At 33.3% G+C, this 24,375-nt stretch overlaps 1 protein-coding gene across 1 annotated transcript; it reads right to left on the bottom strand.

Annotated features, from left to right (window-relative positions):
• Positions 1-969: 969 nt before the first annotated feature.
• SNAPC1 (small nuclear RNA activating complex polypeptide 1) lies at positions 970-23,429 on the bottom strand. The gene is made up of 10 exons (XM_006915105.3): positions 23,212-23,429; positions 20,887-21,046; positions 20,584-20,724; positions 19,804-19,908; positions 18,874-19,032; positions 17,359-17,424; positions 16,610-16,672; positions 13,804-13,954; positions 4,690-4,788; positions 970-2,640 (listed from the first exon to the last, which is right to left on the bottom strand). Exons 1-10 carry the CDS (start codon positions 23,337-23,339, stop codon positions 2,588-2,590), a joined length of 1,125 nt encoding a protein of 374 aa, XP_006915167.1. The 5' UTR covers positions 23,340-23,429; the 3' UTR covers positions 970-2,587.
• Positions 23,430-24,375: the final 946 nt, after the last annotated feature.

The following is a 24,375-nucleotide window of genomic DNA, read 5'->3' as shown; positions in this document are numbered from 1 at the left end:
AATAATACTTTCATATATTAAGACTTCTGAAAGTGGTATGATTTTAAAATACAACTTGGGTTTATGAACACTGCCACAATGTATCTTCCCTTACAAAACATTTAGTAAATATTTAATATTAAAATCATGTACTTATGATGTGGTACAGTTATAATTAGGTTGGAACTACAAATAACCTACTTGAATAGGTAACTATTATTTGTACCTCACATTTTAATTCTGAAAACCTACTGTTAAACACAAGTATCTTCTATTTGAACTCTTTTCAATTAAGTTCCAATTTCACATTTAAAGCAAATCAAGTGATTCATACTCTATCTTCACAACATATTCATGAAAAACTTGCTATCAGCTCAAGCACTGCAGTCTGTCAGAAACCAATAACAACTCACATCTCCTTAGTACAATTTCGTTACTTTTATCTATCTTTCTAGATTTTCTGCTGTTAAAATTCAGACTATATTCAATTGACAATAATTACAAAGATTGACAACCAGTGTAATGGAGGTGTGGAGAGTCCCCTGCAAACAAATACTGTTAGTAGGAATGTAAACTTGCAGACTTTTTTTTGGTGTTCAATTTGGCAATAATTATCAAAAATTTAAAATTATACACATATACTTTTTGACAAGCAAATTCATGTATATACTTATCTAACAGAAATACCAACATAAGTGAGCCAAGATATACACACAAAGGTCAATATAGCATTGTTTAAAATAGTGAAAAGTGAAATGAACCTACCTGTGTAGAAAAGATATAACATAGCAGGCCTGAGACTGCTACCCTTAGAAAGCCTTGCTGGCAAGGTCGGCCCTTGGTTAGCATCTGGGAACTTGGCTGGTAAACAGTGCCCTACACTGATATAAAGCTTTCCCTGAGTACCCAAACCTGGATATATGAAGCCATTACTGAACTGACGCACTACGGTATATAACCCAGAGCCACTCAGCACCAAGACTCAACTGGTTATAAAAAAAATACTTTATTGTTTAAGCCATTTTGAAATGGGACATTAGTGCTTGCAGTCTAAAGTATCCCTCTGGATTTCCATTTCTGTAGGCTTATATAAAATGACACTGAAATTACAAGCCAGAGCCCTGTATTTGTATGTCCAGATGTATCACTTACTAATTTTGTGAATGTGGGCAAGCCACTTTCCATCCAGAGGTAGTTTCTTCATTATACAAGTGAAACGATACCTTGTATTTTATAAACACTGTTATGAAAAAAATAGAAGGCAAACCACTATATTCTGTACAATGTTTGTAAACTTTAATGATCAGACAAGTCCTAACAAATAACCTGGTATATAAGTAGCCAATAATGGACCCATACCTCTGATACCTCCGAGTGCCCCAAACCTGGAATATTTAAATCCCAGAAGCTCTGCCCATCCACATTATGAAAACTGTCCCATCTATTACCAGAAACATCTGAAGTCAGTCATGGGAAACAGTTTAGTGGCTAGTGTGATAACATAGATTTTAATACATTAAAGTTTTATTTGGGTTAGCATTAGTATTTTGTTTTGAAAAGATTATAGATATCACATGTTGTCTGTCACTCCCAGGACATTTACAGAATTCCTGAATATACAATGCTGGAAAACAACATGAAGTAGATTCAACTGTAAGACAGGCTGAGCCAACCACATGATATAGAGATGGTCTGCTATCGGTAGCAATTCAAATAAGATGGCTCAGGCAATCTCCACTTAAATGTCTCAAATGAGAAATTAACAGAGAGGCACATTCAGGAAGCGACAGAACTTTTTTCAGAGTACCAACTATTCTGTACCATAGTCACATTCTGGAATTTACATTACCATTCTTAAAGGTTTTATTAGAAATAATGAGTATTTAAATGTTGTACTCAGTGTATTTACTAATTATAATATACAGATATATGGACAGATGTATACATATACGTACACATACATGTATACATGTAAATGTTAGGCCAAAGGAAGCTTTACAACAAGCACCAAAGAATATTTAACTGGTTGCAGAGACAGAAACTGAGCTTCCTAAGTTATCAATCACATAAGTTATTAACCATGTAAGTTTCATATATTAAAAAATAAAGTAAGATAAAAATTTTAATGTACTTAACCATACAACATATAAAATAGTTAACATACATCATAAACAAATCCATTACCAGATCGCAGATACAAAACAATTAGCCATTCACATGTAATAAACATTAATATTTCAAGGAAAAAGATTTTAAATACAATAGTTACTATTACCAAAACTATACTAACATAGTATAATATCACAAAAAGTTGTAGGAAATATTAATAATTTGCAAATAACAGGATTATTTCTATTACATTCTAAATCCAAATTTTATCTCCCTTTATGCACATTTCATAAAAGAAAATGTTAAAATTAAGTTTCAGAATAAATTCTTATTCTAATTTTTTGTACTTTAATCCTAGAACTATGTTAAAGTATTTCCATTTCAAAGGAATAACCTATGGTTTCTCAGAAGAATTATTTTTAATACTGGCAGTCTTACTGTATTTCAATACACAAAATACAAATCTTTTCTTCTGTCAGAAAGTTCAAAATTAAGAACTCTACACCAAGCTCTTTGTTCTGTGTTTTCTTTTCTTCTTGGGTGCAGTGAACTCTAAAGACATAAAATTAAGAAGTCTGTCAGATCCAAAAAAATTATACTTAACTGATGACATACATTAAACTATACGGATGTTTAATTGATATTAAACAAGAATGCCATCACAGCAAAGCTCCAATAAAGAATCTTAAACCTGACATATACATGATTTTTTCTTCAAAATGATACTGTAGTTGAAGACTTACTAATGTAGACCCTAGTCATCCTAAATCATAGTTAATAATAAGCTACTCTGAAATTGCTTCATATGAGTATACCCTCCCTATAATGAGCATGGACCCATGTGCAAGATCTGAAAGGTATCTAGGCCAGTGCCAAGAGAGATAAAGTGCCTAAGACTTCAATTTCATTGCAATTAAACCTGAAAATGTAATCCAAAACACTAGTACCATACATCTTTTCGGCTATCACAGCAGATGTCAGAGCCAACACACAAATAAGTGTCCACCTAGAAATAAGCTGTGAACCTAATAGTTACTGGTCATTAAACACAAAGAAAATCACAGGAGATACAAAAACACGGAAATTATGAAAGATGTAAAGAAATATTCTCCACCAATTAAAACAAAATAATGAAAGGAAAAGGAATGAGAAAAGACAAAGAAAAAAATGAAAAAGAAAACAGGTTCCTAGAAGAAAGGCGCAGCCAGGAAAGAGAGCAGCAGGCCACAAGGACAAACTGCCCAGGGGAAAGCAGGTCACAGGTCTGAAAGAGACCTCTTTAAAAAGACAAAACTGATAAAATGCCTAATGTGTCTGAATTTACGAAGAAAAGATTTATACAACTGAGTAAGTGTTTGGGGACAAATCAGTGATAAATACACAGAAAAAATAAGTTAATAAGGCAAAAAAAAAGTTATTAAATCTCTAGGAAAAACAATGAATGCACAGATTAAGGAAGAATCATAGTCTATTACACAGCCCTACTGCCAATAATGTTTTGTAAATGCTGAATAACCAATACAAATAAAATGGAGAGGGTGGGGCTGGGAAGCATACATGTGTTTGGGATGGGAGGTGAAGAATATAAGAGAACTAAATCCTTGCCTTCCTCAGTGGGAAGTCAATGGATAATCCAGAGAACTTAAGTATTAAGAAATGACGATACAAACACATTATTTAGAGACACAGAGGTAAAGACCACAATAATTAGTAAAGAGTTAAAAGTGATTATCTCTGGGGAGTAAGAAATGGGAATTGCAGTCATAAGACTGTGGTTCCTTATAATGAGCATTATAAAATTATTTGAATTGTTAGATTATGTGCTTACGTAATTATGATTTAATGAAAATCAAATTTTTAGAAATCACAAGCTGATAGATTTTGGAAGAGGACTTGCCAACTAGCCATAAAGATGTAATGATTAATAGTTCAAACACAGTAAAAGCCAGAAAGTAAGACTGGGAAGAAAGTACAGCCTGAAACTCACCATGAGATTGTGAAGGACTGTTTTATGCTGACCACAGAAGCAAACCACAGAAGCATTCAGATTTCTGAAGGAATAAATACTCCCTTTTACTTGTTTATTCCTTGTCATCTATATGCTTCATAGCACCCTGTTTCTCTTTACTATAATGTACTAGCTTGTTATCCTCCCAAACTAAACTGTAAAGTCCTTGGGGACACAGACTGATATGATTCATTCAACAAATATTTACTTGGGTCCACTATGGCTGGTCACTTGTGCTCAGATCTATAATCATTGTGATTAAAATAAAATGATTGTTAAATTCTTGTGTTACATATCTTTATATCCCTGTATCTGAGTGCTTGAAACACAATAGACACTCAGTAAATGCTTGCTGGATGAATACAGAGCCCAAAGGGGAAAAAATCAACAGGCATTATTATTAATACACATCATATTCATTATCACTGATGAATTATCAATTGCTACTTTTGAGTGTCTTAACAGTATGATTAATACTAATCTCCAATGTACCAAAGATAAAAACATCACAAGAACATACAGCCATTCATCATGCCTTTAATACTCTATGAGCATAGCTTCCCTTCGGTAGTTTAACAAAATTTGATCTGTACCTGATTCACTACAGCTTTTGTTCTCCTCATCCTCTTCTGTAATTACGGGCATACTCAGACTTAAACATTTATCTTCCTTATGTATATTCTGCATATCATCTGGAAATAGAAAAAAATGATTTTATATGAAAACAAAGAATGTTACTCTTTCAGAAAAAAATTTACACAAATAATGTCATTCTTATAACATAAAAATTATGTTTAAATTAAAAGCCAAAATTGTAATGGTAAACAAATATGCATTTTAAAATACATATCTTTTTTAAGTATTAATATATTTCTATCTACGCTTTGAAAATAATCTCTAATTCTTCCATTAAAGTAAAGAAAATGGAAAAAGGAAGAAACAAAATTAGCCAAACAGAGATTTCTTATCCAGCCTTTATCACACAACACAGGTTATATCTGCTGACATTAGGGAATAATTATGTGTGTTACTTCAACTTTATTAGTTAATCTTAAATGTAATTTTAAAGTTAATAGCTTTGTTTTTGAGTGAAGACACACTTTCTTTTATCGCCACACACGCTCTGCAAGATATATTTCCCTAGTCAAAATCTGCCACTGACTTTATATTTTCCAAAACATTGAAAGTTTTCTCCATCAACCTTTGGTATTGATCAAATCCATTGTCTTATCAGGTCTCATTTAACACATAAGTTCTATGCCCTAACAGCAGCCCCCACCCCAGAGTCATTTTTTATTCCTCTTGCTGCCTTATTCTTCTCCACAACATTTTTAGCACCTCGTATATCATAATTTGTTTTGTTATAGTCTGCCTCTTCCCACTATTTAAGCTTCATAAGGATAGATTCTGGTTTACAAATGATGTACTCCAGCACTTAGAAAAGTGCCTGGCATATAGTAGGGCCTCACTAAATATTATATGATTAGATATGGATTCAACTACTTTATAATATAATACTTCACAGAGTATATATGTTAATAAGTGCCTGTCAGCACAAGAGGAAAATTAAATGAAAATGAGTTTAAGCTCTCTGCTCTGAACACATGTATGCTGGAATCTTAATGGTGTACAGATTTTATGAAGAGACTGTTCTAAGACAGATTGAGTAAACTGTGGCAAAAAGCTTCCATTTTAAACACAATTCAAACTTAACAAAATAATACCAACTTCTCCTTAAGTCATCAAAATAGAATTTCACCTTTACCTGCAAGTCCTACATATTAACTACAATAATTTTTACATGATTTTTAAGATAATCTTTTAGAAAATCTTACCATATCTAATCATGTTTTTTTAGACTTTTAACCGATAGAATTTTTCAGTTGTTCACAAAATTATAATCAGTATGATCTATCCAAAATTATTATTATTATTCACAATCTTTTAGCAATGTCCATTATAATTTTTCTACTTATAAAAAGTATAATTATATGGCCATCCATATCAATTATAGTGTTTTTTTATCCACATTAACAACCTAACAGAATTTATCCAACAATGTCAAGGGAAAGATTTTTGAGTTAAAAAAGTGGCCACTGAGAAACAAACCTTCATCTAGTTATATGATGATTAACTACATTTTAGAGATCTAGTACTTCTACATTAAATGAACAGGCTTAAAAAAGACAAAGCAATGTTCTCCAAAAACTCTTTAAAATACAATGCTTCACCCCCTAATCATGCAGCTAGGAACCAAGGATGTTTATCTCAAAGTCCACATATTAAATACAGCTCATGAACTTCAGCCATGGATATGTTCCTCAGAACCCAATTTACATTATCCGGAACCTAATTACATTTCTTTTACAGAAAACTGAAATGAATGGCCAATCAGTTTTTTAAACATTGCAGTTAAGAAGCAGCGAAAGGGCAAAAAAAAATTGCTACAAGCCTGCACACTGAGAACAGAAAGACACCTATCATAACAAATGTGACAGAAAAACTATTTTTAAAAATAAGACCTAAGAGCTGACACAAAAACTGCAGCATGGAGACATAAGTATAAACCGCTCCAAACACATAAGATATATCTTGATTGGATCATTATATTATAAAACCCAGTAAAATAACATGCTCATGAGGATAACCCTGAGTCTTAGAGAGAAAATTAAATTATATTCAGGATATACTGTTCTAGAAAATAGGAGAGCATAAAAAACATTTTAGTATTTTTCTAATTATAAAAATTACAAATGTACATTATAGAAGACAAGAAACATAAAGAATATGTTTTAGAAAGATAATCAACCAGAATAATTAAACTTTTAAAAAGTAAATTTTGATATTTAAATCCTTAACCTCAGTTAGCCACAAAACTAATTTCCCAGAGGATGTCAGGTATAGTTTTACTATGCTCAAAGCTAATTGTGTGGGATGCAATTATAAGAGACTTTTGCTTAATCTCAAAATAAATGATTACTAGAGAGGCAGCTACACTTTATAAAACTTACTTAAGGGCCTATCTAATTTAAGCTCCAGATCCACATTTCTAATTACCTGACAGACAGCAAGTATAGCCATTAAAAGATTCATGCTTGGATTCATACAGACGGCCATTCAAGTCTCAACTCTATTTATTACCTAGGTGACCTCCAACATGTGAAAAAAGTTTGGTGGCTAATAAGTGTTACATAAATAATAACTGTTATCATCTTCAACATCATATCATCATTACTATTACTGACGTCCTTCCAGAAATATGCATGTTGTATTCAATGAATGGTGAACAGGTATAGCCAAACACTGAACACCTACTTATGTGCTAGATAGTTATTATAGGAATTGGACTTGGAAAGGCAGATTGGGGCAAATTGTGCCCTCCCACCCCCACGAAAGTTTCATCCTGTGATCCTTATTTCTATTAAAAGCATCAACATTCCCCCAGTTACTTAAGCATTAAGTGTCCTTGTCTCATCCCTCTCCATTAGCCTGTATATTTAGTTACCTGTAGATATACATGGCTCTCATATTTGTCAGTCTGCTTGTCTAATTCCTACAATCACCTGGGCAGATACCCATTACTTCTACACAGACTTTTACTTAGTAGTCCTGTTTTTAGTTTGTTCCCACCTACCTACCACACTACTCCTAAATTGATTTTCTTCAAAGAAAACTGGTCATACCATCTTCTTGCTCAGAAGTCTCAGATGACGCTCCCTCTTCCTACCAATTTAAGTCAAAATTTCTTGGTTCCACATTAGATACATCCTTTACACTCCAGGCAAAATAGACCTCTCCCTCTAGACTTTCAACTACTTTGCCCGTTTTCATGCCAATCCTTCTACTTGTCTTAGCCTACGGAATGGTTTTATTAAAATTTTTGGATTTTTCCTAATCACTAAATATATTATCACATAAAATTCAAACATTATAGAAATTTATGGACTTAGACATTTCTCATGGTGCCATCCCTTAGAAATAACCACTTGTTAATATGCTTCTAGATTTCTTCAATGGCATATATTGTGTTCATGCATACATATATTTTTATTAACAGAAATGAAATCATATTTGTTTTTAAGAAGACATTCTCACCAAGCAATGTATCAATATATTTTGGTCATATTTTCATGTCAATATATATGTAACTTTCCCCAGCTTTTTAATAACTGTAAAAAATTCCTTTGTATGGACTACCAATAATTTTATGTACTCAATTTTTAATGTTGTTTATGTCCTGTGTGTTTCTGTCATTTGCAAAGGATAAATTACTAAAAATTGAATTACTAAGTTAAAAGGCAGTACATTAAAAATTATGAGAGATGATTCCAAATTGATCTCTAAACAGGATGTGCCAATTTATACTCCTATTTCAATTCAGATTTTATCTCCTCACACTTTCATCATAAATGGGTATTCAGTTATCTTTAATCTTTGCCAATTTAACAAATTATATTAAAATCATGATTTAATTTACATTTCTTTGCTTATTAATGAAGTTAAATATCTCTTCATATGTACATTGACTGTCTGTACTTTGTAAAGTGCCTGTTGGTGTCCTAAGCCCATTTTTCTACTGGGTGGTGGCTCTTTTACTAATTTATACGATTTCTCCTAAAATTAGAAATTTTAACATTATCATATATGTGCTGCAAATAGTTTCACAACACCGTTTGCTTTTTATGGACCATAAGGCACCTCTTTTTGAAAAAACTAGGAAATCAAAAATACCTTTCCACCTTAAGGAAGTGAACTTTTAATTAAAAAGAAATTGTGAAGTACCTGGATCTTTATTGAGAAATAGAATAACGAATTACTTCTGCTTCAGAGTACTTAAAATGCCTTCTAAGCTAAAAAGCTGGTGAGCTGGAATAGCTACGACTGAAGATCCGAATTCAGATCACATTTTATTATACTTTCTTTTTCATGGGTTAAATCTTCCCTAACATGTCTATGTAAATTCAGTAACAAATCTTGGATGTGTTAAAGAACTTGTCCTTAAGTTAATTTCAGACTTCATGAAAATGTTTTACTAACTACATTAATAAAATATGCTAGTGAAAAAAGTAATATTTCATAAATAATACCTGTTAAAACATTTAAGATGAAACAGAACTTTCATTTCATTTCTTTCCTGTCTTATACTTGCTCCTCCTCTGTTCCTCAACCACATAAAAACAAAAACAACCTGTTTTTCAAGTGTTTAAGAAAGCGTCTTGGCCAGCTTACCTCTCTGCTGCTCTTGTACAAAGTAAGGTTAACTATCAATAAAAAAAAGTTTGTGCACATTTCTAAACCTAACTATCTTTGATACCTTAGGAAAAAAACATTTTAATCTATCAGAAGTTTTTTTTTAAGTATAATCAAACTAATGAATCTTCTCATAACCTTTGGTTTGGTTTTGGTAATTGAACTATTAATAATATATAACAAAATTCACCATTTTTAATGTGCAGACTTAGCAGTTTGAACAAGTGCATAGTTATGCAATCACCACAGCAATCAAAATACAGAAAATTTTCATCATGCCAAAAATTTCCCTTGTGCTCTTTTGCAGTCAACACCTTCTTCCACCCCCAGTTCCCAGGAACTAATGATCAGTTTTCTGTCTCTATAGATTTGCCTTTCCAGAATGTCTTCTAAGTGGAATCATACAGTATGTAGCCTTTTGTGTCTGGCTTCTTTCATTTACTGCTATGCATATGAAATTCATCCATGTCATTACAATGCTTCAGTAGTCTTTTATTGCTGAGTAGTATTCTACTGTATGATTATACTAGTTTGTTTATCCAATGGCCAGTTGAAGATCTTTAAGCTGTTTGCAACTTTTCACAATTATGAATAAAATAAAACTACTATAAACTTTTATGTATAAATTTCTCTGTGAATATACGTTTTCATATCTCTTGAGTAAATACCAAAGAGAAAGGCTGCTAGTAAATACAGTAAGTGTATAATTAACTATTAGGAATTGCCAGTTTTCCAAAGTGAATGCACCATTCTGGATTCCCACCAGAAATGTATGAAGGTTCCAACTGTTCTACATCCTCACCAGCTTTTGTTATATCCAATTTTTTTGTGTTTTTTGGTTTTTGTTAACATTCTGACAGGGAATAGTAGAACGTCATTGTGATTTTAATTTGCATTTCCCTAATAACTAAAGATGTTGAGCTTCTTTCATGTGTTTGCCATCCACATATTTTCTCTGAAGTGTCTGTTCAAATTGTTTACCAACCCATTTTTATTTTTATTTTTTTATGCCTATAGCACCTAGTATTCCTAAGTGGTCTCCCATCCAAGTACTAACCAGCCCAACCCTGCTTAGCTTCCCAACCCATTTTTAAATAGAGTTGTTTATTTACTAAGTTTTGAAGTTCTTTATATACTCTGGAAAAAGATATCAAGTTTGTATCTTCCATGTTTTTACTCCAGTCTGTGGCTTGTTTTTTCATTTTCTTAACAGTGTCTTCCAAAAAATTTTAATTCGGAGAAAGTCCAATTTACCAATACTTTTTCTTTTATGGTTTGTGTTTTCTGTCATATATAAAAAAACTTTGCCCAAACCAAGATCACATTTTCTATGTTTTCTTCTATAAGTTTTATAATTTTAGGTTTCATATTTAGGTCTATGATCCATTTTGAATTAATTTTTGTATATGATGAAAGGTATGAGTCGAGGATCTGTTTTTTGCATATGGATATAAAAATGTATCAGTACCATTTATTAAAGACTATCCTTTTTCCTCATTGAATTGCCTTTGCACCTTTGTAGAATATAAAATTAAGCATACATATATGGCTCTATTTCTAGATTCTCTACTCTTTTCCATTGATTTGTGCATCTATCTTTTGGCAGATAGCACATTGTCTTGATTTCTAAAGATTTATAGTAATTTTTCAAAACTGTTTTGGCCTCTAGTTTTTTTGAATTTTCAAATATATTTAAGAATCGGCTTGTTAATTTATACATAATAACCTTCTAGAGATTTTTTATTGGTATTGCATTTAATGTACAGAACAATTTGGGAGTAGTTGACATCTTAACAATATTGGATTTTCTAATCCATGAAGACCATATCTCCATTTATTTTTTTTATTCCTTTCGTCGTTTTGTAGTTTTCAGCATACAGATCCTGTACATTATTTTGTTACCTATAAAGTATTTTGCTTTTGGTTTTACTGTACTTTCCCTAAAATATTTCTAATTATTCATTGTTAATATAGTTCAGAAATACTAACCCTGAACCTTATGAAATACTAACCCTGAACCTACTCAGTTCTGGTAGCTATAATGTAGCTTCTGTGTAAAAATTAATTTCATTTGCAAACTCACAGTATTATTTCTTCTTTTTCAATCTAAATGTCTATTATTCCCTTTTTTTCTCTTATCACTGGCTAAGACTTTTAATATGATGTATAATAGAAGCAATGAGAGCAGACATCCTTCCCTTGTTCCCAATTTTAGGGAGAAAGTATTATTTCACCACTAAGTATGATGTTAGCTGCAGTTTTTCATTTTTTATCATGAATAAATGCTAAATTTTGTCAAATATTTTGTCTATATATATTGAAATTATATAGGTTTTCTTCCTTATTCTGCTAATATGGTGAATAATAAATAATTTTATATTCCTGCTTTATATTCCTGGGATAAACCATAGTTTGTCCTAATACATTGCCCCTTTAACATATTGTTGGAATCAAGTTACTAATATTTTGTAAGGATTTTTAGATTTATGTTTATGAGGGATACCAGTCTTTAGTTTTCCTTTCCTATAAGGTCAATAAGCTGGGAAATGTTCCTTCTGGGGTTTTCTGAAAGAACAGGATTGATATAATTCCTTTCTTAAACATTTTCTAGAATTCCCAGTGAAGCCGTCTGGGAATTTAATTTCTTCAGTAAACACAGAAGTACTCATATTTTTTTATTCCTTCTTGTATTGGTTTTAGAAATTTATATCTTTTAAGACATATACCCATTTTATCCAAGCTATCTAACTTATTGGCATAAAATTATTCATAATTTTTCCTTATTATCTTTCTAATTTCTGTGAGGTCTGTAGTGGTATCCTTTACCTTATAAATTTTTTATTACTAATTTTTTTCAGCAAATTCTCTTTAGGATATTTTTTAAGCAAAAAATTAGTCATTTGCAAATCATTATAATTTTGTAGACTTTCTCTCTGAAATTATATCTATCTCACTTCATTCTCCTGCCTAATTACATTGATTAGTCCATCAAGAGCAATGTTAAATAAAATTGCGATAGTTCTATGAATTACCATCAAACATAAGGTGGCTTTTGGTCTAATGACACGACATACATATACACACCCACATACTCTTTTAAGTTAAAGAAATAACCATCTACTTCTTTCATCTGGAGCAGGGGTTGACAAACTATGGCTAGAGGCAAATCTGGCCCATAACCTGTTTTCATAAATACAACTTTACTGGAACACACTCATTTGTTTATGTATTCTCTGTGACTACTTTCACCCTACAATGGCAGAGCTGAGTAGCTGTGACAGAAATCATATGATATGGCCCACAAAGCCCACAAAATATTTACTATCTGGCTCCTTACAAAGTTTGCTGACCTAGAGGACTTTTAAAAAATCAAAAATGCATGGTAGATTTTATCAAACGTCTTCTTGGGTACTATCAAAATGAATTCACATTTTCCCCTTTAACCTACTTATGTGACAAATTATATTGACAGAGTCTTAACTGCAGCATCACTGCATCCTAGAATGAATGCACTCAAAGTGTTTTGTATCCGGGATTCTTCCAATACATATAATTTGGGATTTTTTCAGTAATACCCATAAGTGAAATTCGCCTAACAGTTTTCTTCACAATATCTGCTACCTTTGTAAAAAGAACTAAAAATTCTCCTTTAGAAGAATTTCTTGATTATCCTTAACAAATGTGGTATCTCCTCCTCTGAATTCTCCGTGTACTTCAAGCAACAGAACTTAATCATATGTGGACCATATTAAAGGTATTTAACTTCAATCTCCTTCCACTGCCTCAATGTAGGGGGAAAAAAAATTAAAAGACGGTAATATATCTTCATATACTGCTGCAGTAGCTAGGAGTGTGTTTCATATTAGGCATTAAATATTTACTAATGTTTCTAATACCTTTTTTTCCCCCTTGGGTCTGCTAATCAGATTTCAACTTTATGTATGGTGAATATATATTATTTGTGTAAATTTAAAAATTTAAACTATTGAAATATATAGTCATTTTTTTAAGAACCAAATACCAAAGTTAATTTTATAGATACACTATTTCAAAAGAAGGTACAGTTTAATTAGTGCAGCTTGAGGGAAATATGGTTTATAGCATGCTATTATCATACTTACCTTATTCCACACGTGTTTGTTTCACACATGAAAATTACTAATAAAATATGCCCTGGAAAATTCTAGATTGATTCTATAAGTATCTAGCTATATCACTTTGGGAGAAGTTAATCTACATGGGCCTAAATTTCATCATCTATGAAACAATAAATTTAATGATTCCTAGAGTTCCTTTCAGCAGTAAAATTCTAAATATCTAAGATAATTTACTTTTAATCTCACAAAGTTCTCAAACAAGTATCTAATCCCTTTTAATAATGAAAAAAAAAGCAAGGGGACGTTGTAAATAAGACTTATTCACATTTGTTGAGTCTCAAAAAGACTTTAAAAAGTTACCTCTTTTTCTGGAAGACATCTTCCTTCCTGCCGATTTCAATACTTCTTTGTTTCTTTTTTTCCTAGTTGCTTTGATTTGTCCTTGACCAGATGCAGAATCAGAATCAGAAGAGTCAAGTTTGACTTGACGATGCCTTCTTGACTTGGATGCCTTAAAAGTTAGAAATCCAATTAACCACAATGAATCACAAAATGAATGCAACTGACAAAGACGAAACAATCAAAGATGAGGAAAGATTTGCAGAATTACTGTCATAAAGTACTTTACCATTATACTAGCTTGCTTAATACCTGTTGCATGTATATACTCTTTTACCTCTACAAAGGAAAAGTTTCCTGCAGTTGTCATCATCATCTGCTCAAACTGGGTTAAAATGTAGTTGTTGTGGTTGCACGATTGGGAAATGGAGGTGTAAAGGACAAGTACTGTTTTTTTACTGAGTAATAACCTTTTCTTCCTTCTAATATTTTATTTTCCTTAGTTACTACCACATGTTTCGAGTGAAACTACTTTATGCCTGGCTCCAGGTGTGGCCATGTGACAATGATCTAGTCAAAATGAGTTTCACATCCCAATAGCCACCGTGATTTGTTCAGGAGTGGGCAGATGATCTGTATTGTAACTAATATAACTCAATTTTAGAATTCTGTTTTACTATTAGGAAGGAAAATTCTCCATTTCCACTGAACCTATAGCTGGGAACGCGCAAGGCTAGAGTTGTCATGAATAGCATTTGAAGAAAGTGAAAGAAACATAAAAGGTAGAAATGGAGGGAGAATCCAAGGACTTTTGAGTTACATCAGTCAATGAATTCCCTTATTTGCTTAAGCAGAGTCCTAACTAACACAGGAGTTTTCAGTTAACGTCACATGTGCAGTGCAGGTAGGCATTAACAATTGTTTAAAAGCTACCATGTACCGTATGTTAATTGTACCTCAATAAAGGAGAAAAACCACAACTATGCAATTACACACACATATAACAATTTATGGGAGTTATAATTTAATTGTTTAATGATTTTTAAAAAATTATTTCATAATGTCTTAAGACATACATTAAACATCAATTACCACTATGTAATATAGAAACAGTTCTGGTTTAAAAGAATTTGGAATAATTAATTTATTGTTCTTGGGGCTGACATTCAACAATATTTTGTACATAATTAACTGTGATATAGCAACTATATAACACTTAACTAACCTACAGTCTCTTTTAATTTTTTTATTTATTCTCTTATATCTCTACAACCAGAAAATGATAGTAATTTCTCACAGAATAAAGACATTCTTGGATTCATGAAGAAAATCCAGGATAAAATATGGGATTAATCACATAAATTTATCAGTGCTCCCTCCTGAAACCCACTAAAATAAGAGTAAAGGAACAAAAATGATCTCACAAAACATCACAAAACACAGATAATAAGAAACAAAGCTGCTGTAAAAAAAGATAATAAAATTTGAAAGTGGGAAAGTGAGCGATACCTGACAACAGAAAGAAGAAAGCTGAAATCTGATTGACTATATTGAGGAAGTTACTATAACACAAGCTGATCCGAGGAGATCAGGAAATGGAGTCATCAGAAATAAGCTAAAAAAATGGGTAGACAGGTTGAAAATCTACATAGTAAATAGTATCTCATTTCCCAGGCTTAAAAGTAAAGAACTGATCCCCCTCTATATAAAAAAAAGGAGGTTTGCTCCCTGGAGAGGCTAAACTAGAGAAACTTTAGGCTTGAGGAAACTGGTATAGCTAAGGCAGGGGACAGAGCCTCTTACTGAAAATAGTTTAAGTGAAACCTGCAGGTGGAATAGTAAGCCTCTTAGCTGATTCTCTAGGTAGGCTCCCCAGACATTGGCAGCTTATTTACCACTGTCTTCCCCCAGACAGGGAATGGAAGATTGCTATCTGGTAAAAATGACTAGATCCAAGAAAAAGAAATATAGAGGTTAAAAAGCTACTCTTAAATATGATCTGAGGCTCTTCAAACATTTGAAAAAGCCACCAAAATAAAAGACAGAAATCAAAATAAATAAAAATAAGAATTCGGGGATGGGGAGAGGAGGAAACTTCAAAAAACTATCATTAACATCCTCAAAGAGATAAGATAATGCATCCGGGGTAGGGTGGGGGGAAGATGAAGAATACATTTTTTTTAACTAAAAAGATTGAGAGAAGACAAAAATCTTAGTAATAAAAACATGTCAGCAGAAATAACTTAATGGTTCAGAAGATAAAATTTAAGAAATCTCCCTAAAAATAGAGATTGAAAACAGAAAAGAAAAATAAGAAAATAAAAGTTCAAGAAAAGCAAAAGAGCAAAAATGCAGTAAAGAATACTATCAAAGAAACAATACCAAAAATTTCTCAGAACTGAAGGCTATCAGACCAAAAAATGCCCACCATGAGAGTCAAGAACAATGATGGGAAAAAGACCAACACCAGGTTACATTATCATGAAATTTCAAGACTCCAGGGATAAAGAGAAAATCCTAAAACCTTTCACAACCAGGAATACGAAAGCTAGAAGACAATAAAGAACAATGGCATAAAAAACTGGCATCAAAATGCCAGGTAAATACCAGAAGACATAACTAAAAGACATAACTAATGTTGAAGACCGTTGTCTCTTGAGATTAGAAATCTAAGGGTGGGAAGTGGTACAGCAGATGATTATATAAGCTATGTAGCATTGTCAGACTTTTAAAACTATGTACATGTATCACTTTGATGGAAAATAAAAATGTAATTTAAAAAGCATCCAGTCAATTGCTAAATTATCTTACTAAAGAAATAACTTACCTGAGCAATAACTGAAAAGGCCTTTGATTTTATTTTCGCTAATGATTCTGCCCTTTCGCATCTCTGGAAGTAAAAAAAAAAAACAGGAAGGGGAAAAAGTTAAAACACATAAACATTAAATGAAATTACGAAAACCCACTGAAATAGGATTTGAGATAGAAGGTAGGGTAAAAGGAACTAACATTTATTGGACATATATTGAGTAAAGACACAAACATACACCACATTCTCATAGCAGGTGCCATGATACCATCCTCGCAGCTATTAACTGTTTTCATTAAGGATTTAAAAGGATAAGAACAAAAGCCTTGGTGATCAGGCCATTCCCTGCTCATCTGCCTATGCCCAAAGATGGCTCTTTGTCTCATCCACGGAGACAGATGAAAACTCTGGAGGCAGGAAGCAGACTGGTTGAAAGTGTGACAGGAAGTGAGAAGAGAAATTTTACAAGAGCCTTGTTCTGCCCCTATAAAGACTCAGGACACTGTCCACCATCATCCTTCCCTATCCCTACTGAAAATTGTTAACATCCTCACTCACAGTCTATACCTGATGTGGTCTTTCACAAGATTTCCAGTAAAGAACTGACTAGCTCTTCAAAGAATCCATGTTTCATAATTTTCTAAGATACTTATTATAACACTGACCAAGAATTATGTTTAGTATATGGAATCACAGCCACACATAAAATAAAAAGAAGCTAATCAAACTACTGCCTTGTAAGCAATTCTATAGTGAATTTTTCTGACCTCTGATTCTTGTGAATTTCCTTCTCTCTTTTCTTCTCCATCTTTAGCTTTTGATTTTGAGGGATTCTAAAAGAGCCAAAAAATTTATACATACACATTAACAGTTCAAATTAACTAAAATTAATTGCAAATCAATTTCAGAACAATGAGAATCATTTCCTTTTTATTACTGAAAAACTAAAAGATTGTTTCCTATTATTGCAGCAGGGTTCACCACCTGACAAGATTATGTTCAAGTTTCAGAAAAGTTCTAAAATTAATCAATAAAATGCCCAAATCTTCCTAACTAATGAAGGATAACATGCACTTTTTGTGATAGTTAATAAAATTGGTTTATTCTCCTTTACTTCAGGTTTTCAGATGTCTTGGTAATGCTCATTAAAGACAGTTTATTTATTAAAAGAGAGTATTATAATAGATTTTTACATTAAATCTCTAGGTCATTTGTGGCAATTAAAGTATTCTAAACATTCTAAAATGTGCTATCTCATTAAAATAAATGTGAGTAAAGGAAGCAAAGTATTTCCTTCTTCCCAAGACTGTCATCTCCTCATCACTTTCTTATATATTTTTTCTGAAATTAAGTTTGAGCCAGCTCCCTTTATATAATGGAAAGCCAAAAAGTGGCAATATATCTTTCTGAAAAACAACATGTAAGATAATAATACCTATCTAGCATTTGAGAAAACACTAATACATTATCTCACACATAGTAGTAAGTAATCAGAAATTGCTTATTTTTACTTTTTAGTAAGTATTTACTAAAATAAGATGAAACAGTGGTTTCAAAGGTAAATTTAGAAAGGCTGGCCTTTAGGTTTCCAGAGTAAAATAGTTCTCCAGCTGAAAAGGTTGATGTGGAATACAGATAGCTCTAGCCTCGGCATTTGGATCAGAAAACTGAACTGAAGATTTGTGTTGATAAAATCTGTAAGTGGATAAACCAAGGCTGGTAGAGCATGTGGTAAACAGAGAGGCAGACCCCCTATTGCAATGAGAGAGGCCACCACTCAGGTCTAGAACCTGCTGCCCTGCAGCAAAGTGGAAACGGTGCCTCTAAAGCTCTGATTTTTAAGAGAAGTTGGGATGTCTGGAATTGTACAAGTCTACAAGTATTTAAATGTTAGTAATTAACTCAAATATTTAAAACAATGTTAGGATCAATGTTGTACTAAACAAAGCACATCTGTGTGCAGAATTTGGCCCAAAGACTGCCAATCTGTGGTATACTAAGATGGCTTATTCCTCTATATATGTATATATAACATTATTTAATTATATATCGTTATTAATTATAATTTCATAATTACATATATAATTATACATAACATCTGTTTGTAAGGTTAAATAACATCACATAGCTAATAAGTGGTAAAGAAAAGTAAATATATAGGAATGTAGCTATACAGGAATACAGCTCCTCAGCTAGGCTGACTCTCAACATTATCAACCACGTCTAGACGTTACTATATAATGCAAATGCAAAGGTGAAGTATCAAATGAACAGTCACATACCTTCCTGTCTCTGTGCCATTGCTGATGCTCTAAAACTATGTTCTTAATATTGTCAAAAAAATCATCCTTTATCAAGCTGAGGGCTTTGTCTGGATTGGATTTATCAGCTGAAATTACATGTTTCATGTTCTGATAATGATCATGAACATTCAGCATTTCCTAAAGGTGAAAAGATGTCTTTTATTTCAATTTCATAGGAGAAACTTAAAGGCAAAAGCAACACAAAATAAAATGACATTCTAAAGTGACCGAGTTAATAAGGAATAATATGCTACAATATATTAAAAATAATATAATCATGCAAACAAAATAGTATAACCTTATTAATGAAGACACTGCTTTCCAGGGAAATGGATTCATTGACTTCTACTCAACAAACATTAACTAACGGGCAAAGACTAATTAGTTAACATAGGACTGCATTCCAGAATATAACAAAAATTATTTGTGGTATAACAGATCATTAAAAATCACTAATGATAACTAAGATCACTTTTTTATTTCATAGTTACATCAAGGCTGTTTACATAGTTATGCTCAGCTGGAAATTCCTATATAAGGACTCTCATCTAATTCTCTGCAGAGATGTGCTGACTTTCACAAATCTCAAAACCTATGTGCCTGTCCCCATAAGCTTCATCATTACTTCAGTGTTAAGATTCAGGACTAAAAGAAATAAAGGACACTAGTTGAGGCATCATTTACTAATTATGCCTTCCTCCCCCAGAAACCTCCTAATAGGCAAGTCTATGGGGTAAGAAGAAAGACAGGACATTATAGGCAGACTTAAGAAATAAGGAAAAAAACATTCTATGATTGGTTAAAATCATTATAATAATTTGCCGTATCCAGTAGATGAAGGATAATCACAATATATAGTTAACAATAAAACAATTTTTTTTAATTTCAAGAGAGTAAAAGCAAATTTACCTCTAATACATCAGAAGTGATAAGTTTCATTACACGATCATTTGGGTCCTTAAATTCTTCCGTAACTTCGGCTCGCTGAATTTTTTTCTTCATTCTATATGATAGCTATATAATAATGAATGTCTTTTAAAGTGGATGTTTTTAAGTACAGAAATAAGTAAGACAGCAGTAAAAACTGTCTATCAGTAAACATGGGTGAAACAAAAACAGCTCTAAGTCTATATTTATTAAATGATCTATTTTTCAAAGACTGTTAGACTTTTGAAACAACCCTTAAGATGCCATGACACATGCTTATAAATCCAGATGAGATTCGAGAAGCTCCATAATTTGCCAGCTGATGGCAGAACCAGAATTAGAACCTCGTGCTCTTTTAATCTAGTGTCTCAACAGTCATAAGATCAAAGAAATATCATATTTTATTAGTGGAAGCTTCAACTTTTCACTGACTGACATTAAAATTCCTCGGTCCTCTTTCAGTAGTACCCTTCTTGATGTCTGAGTAAAGAAATGAGCAAATGCAGATGCTGAATTTAATTCCCTCTTCTAAATATATGCTTAACAGATGGCATCCAGAAACACATGAAATTTAAAAAACAGATTGGATTTTTGTTTGCAACAAGAAGTAATCGGAAAGCATATTCTCCTATTTTAAGAAGCCTTTCTCTAAGTATTGGAAACTATATAATAGTCTTTCCACTCTATGTAGACTGAGGTATTTTATGGACAATGAAGCATAATTTCTCATTATGAAAAAAACAATCTATTTGAGTAACATACCAATTTGGGCATTGCTGTAAAGTGGAATGCTCTGTCTAGTCGTAGCTTCCTAAAAATGTAAGCTGCATCAAAATGTTGTGCATTTATCAAATCTTGTTGAAATTTTAAAACTTCGTCCCAATCCTTCAAGGCAACTCTAATCTGCAAAGAAGAGGAGCAAAACAGTTGTTAGTAAATGCAAATCTTCTTTCACAAATGTATTATAATTTTGAAACACTGGCATTTCTATTTAAATCAGCTTGTTGTAAAATTTTGTACCTGTTTCATATTTTTGTTAGGGGATAACAACACACCAAATATTACCTTTTGTTTTGGCTGACATAGTTGAGTGTTATATAATCCGTATAGCAGATACAAAGCACCAACTCTGATCTGGAAGGTGTATGGAGGTAAAAAATATCGCCAAGCCAAAGCTAAAGCTTCTTTTGTAAATGTGTTCTTTTCTAAATTTCTCATTCTACCACTAGAAAACAAAGAGAAAATATATTACGACTTTAAGTAAATGAGTAATGAACAAAAATTAGAAGTGGTACATTCTAGCTGCTACTAGAAACAGATGAGCATTCCACATCTGATTGCTTCCTGATTCAAACACAAAGACCTAATGTTCTGCTGTGTTTCTTCTGTGTTTATGAGGCATAAGCATACACTAGGTAAACACGACACATCTTCATAAAGCATCAACTTGACTTGCTGAATCGATAAGCAGAAAGAAAAGGGTTACAAATTATTCCTGGTTAAGAATTTGAAATATTTAATAGATTAAAATAACCATGGTTATGTTACAGAATAAAATACAAAAGTTACATGCATTTTAATATATAATGGATATTTTCCCCAATACTCTCGGGGATTCACACTAAAACTCATTTGTCTTTAGGACACTCAGATAAAAAAATTTAGAGACCACAATACAATGTCACCCATCCCACCCTTCCATATCTGCAGGGCAAAGCTCACCAAAGTAAAGAAGGAGCAGGGTAGGAATGCAGATTCCACTATACTCTCAAAGCCTGGGCTCTTCAAATAATAAATACAGTAAAAGAATGCAAAATACTTAGTATAGTACAGGCAACCAAAGCAATTTCTAAAGAAAATCCACCACTCCTCAAGTGGTCTCTACTTTTTTTTCTCATTTTAGGTTTTCTTCATTAGCTTAAAATTGAGGTAACCTCAACACTTTTCTCCTTTTGAGTTCAAGGAAAAATTACTTTACCTCCTTAAACCTCAATTTCTTCACCTATAAGACATCTATTATACCTAATTTTCAGAGTTGTTCTATGAAATACATTAAGATATAAATGCATTACATTTAAGAGCCATTAAAAAAATAATTTCTCTCCTTTCATTAATCTACAACGAATATCTCTTCATCCTCCATCCTCCGCAATGCGCAAACTACATCGGTAATTATTTTACATGGACAGAGAGAAAAAAAGAGAACTTTTATAATTTTATTCATTAAACAAAGTTTTAATCACAAGAACTCATTCATTCAATCAATTATTTAGCCTTTTCAATATTATATGTATTATACTAATGGATAACAGATTCAGAATAACTGTCTTCTAAATATATGAAGAGCTCTGTCTACTGGAGGGAAAATTAAAAAGCAATAATAAGAATAATAATAAACATTTACTGAGTACTTACGGTGCACTTAACACATATTAACTCATTTAATACTCAGAATTACAATATGAAATATTATCATTGTTCCTATTTTACAGATAAGGAAGCTCAAGCATGGTAACTTACGAAAAGTCAGTTAGTAGACTCTGACTTACATTCAGGAAGCTGGGTTCCATAATCTGTGCTCTTAACCTTTTGAACTACACGCTTACAATAAAATGTGCTAAATCAAGAGATAAAATAAGCAGAGTGCTACAGGAAAAAAAGAGCAAAACACCTGCTTAGTCTAGAAGGGAAAAAGAAGATTTCACTGAGGAATTGTCATATGAGCTTAAACCTGAGTGCAGAATAAGGTGGCCAGGCAAAGGGGTTGGGAGAAAACTCCAGGCTGAGGAGACGCCTGTAGAGGGCCACAGACAGGTGCTGGAGCAAGAAAGTGAGTGCATGGAAGGGATTAATAGATGAAGCTGCAGAGATGGGCAGAGGCCAGTCATGGAGGGTCTTGCCAGCCATGTCAGAGAATTTGACTTGTATCCTAAAGGCAATGGAAACCACTAAAGCGTGGTTAGCAGGGGAGTGACATAATCAAATTTGTACTTTAGAAAGACAATTCTGTTGTAGAATGAATTCGATCTTGCAGGATTTTGTCTTTGCTTAGGTGTTTGTTTTGAAATATGGGGTTCGAAGAGTACAAGCCCGGAGGAGGGCAAATGATGGTGACCTGGGTCAGGATGGATCAGTGGAGATGGAGAAGGAAGTTCAGAAGAGCAGGCAGGCAAAAATACATATTCGGGAAAAGGCCGCAAAAAAATGCAACCAAAGCCAATGAAATCGCCCCCAGAAAAGCGCAGAGCCTGAGCACTGGAGAAGACCCAGGAGAGAAGAGATGGCGTTCAAAGATTGAGGCTTTTCTCAGCCTTTCCCAGGTGCTGTGATGTGGGAGGTTAGGGGAGACGCGGTGTGGAGAGGTGCGAGTAGCGGACGACAAATACCCACCAGAAGATAGTCCCGAACTTCATGTTCCTCCAGAGCTCCGTGAAGTCCTCAAAGCGCACGCTGTCCGTCTCCTGGAAGCGGCTGAGCAGTGCCTCGCAGTCTGTCTGCAGGCCTGGAGGGGTCCCCATGACTGCAAAGCCCGTATACACCGCAAGCGGTCAAGTCCCCTGCGGTCGCCGAGGAAACCTGGCCCGGATGCCCCACCTCCTACGATGTGACGCACACGCGCTCCGTGACGAGATATCCGGCCCCTTTAGCTCCGCCTCCTACCGGATTCGCGCTAGTGGTCAGGATACTTAGTGCGCGTGCGTGGACGCATGCTGTTATTACAAGTTCCTTTCTCCTTTACCTAGAGGATAAAGATAAGCCCTTTTAATTTCATTGAAGAGGTTTATATCTCAAGTGTCCTGTGAGTCCAAGAAGGGTTTTAGGTCTACATTAGGCTAAACTGGCTTTATCCTTCCCATCACTGCCCTTTGAAATGACCGTAGAGTGACGGAAGTCAACTTTTAGAGCTAGGGAAGAACAGAAGGGAGGAACCTACCCCTCATAGAAGGAAGATGAAAAGAAGGTTTGCTAAAAAATGGACTGGACTCATTCTCTTACAGTCCCTTAATATGGAGCTTAATGCGTGTCTCTCGTAGCCCTAGAAGTCTTCTGTAACCACTCTTGAGGAGCTCTTTTGTCAATATCGCACCACCACCCACCACTCCTACGCTACAAACTAGCACAGAAAGTATTTGCTTTATATATACTTACTGATTTTTTGGCTGAATTGGCTTTCTGTGTACACTCTACCTCTTAGTTTATCCCTGAAGCTAGATACGGAGTAGTATTTTGTACTTTTCAGCATTTCTCTGATTGCAGGGCACGCTATTTTTATTCTTTAGGAGAGTTATCCTAATAGAAAAGCATTGGGCTTTCTGTCTGTAGATGGAGATTCGACTCACTTAGCTTTCCTGATCACTGATCTATTTTTTTTTAATTTTATGTAATATTTTATATATACAGAATAACTTATGTAACATGTTTGAGATAAGCATAGCAGTAAAACGAACATCGTGTACGTTCTGTGTTGGAACCAGAACATCACCAACACTGTCACGTTGATCTATGAATTCCTCCTCTAATTTATTCCCCTGCCTCCACCACAACCTTAATAAC

Source organism: Pteropus alecto, unplaced genomic scaffold (assembly GCF_000325575.1).
Source record: "Pteropus alecto unplaced genomic scaffold, ASM32557v1 scaffold276, whole genome shotgun sequence".
Taxonomy (NCBI): domain Eukaryota; kingdom Metazoa; phylum Chordata; class Mammalia; order Chiroptera; family Pteropodidae; genus Pteropus; species Pteropus alecto.
This window is presented reverse-complemented; position numbering and strand designations above follow the sequence as displayed.

What these genes read in the sequence shown, in the direction of transcription:
- SNAPC1 (XM_006915105.3), bottom strand. Translation starts at nt 23,339, where the DNA reads ATGGGGACCCCTCCAGGCCTGCAGACAGACTGCGAGGCACTGCTCAGC. An exon ending in GAAATTCACAAGAATCAGAG is followed by an intron (nt 16,673 to 17,358) that starts GTCAGAAAAATT and finishes TTTTACTTCCAG; the next exon opens with AGATGCGAAAGGGCAGAATC. An exon ending in GATGTCTTCCAGAAAAAGAG is followed by an intron (nt 4,789 to 13,803) that starts GTAACTTTTTAA and finishes TTCTATTTCCAG; the next exon opens with ATGATATGCAGAATATACAT.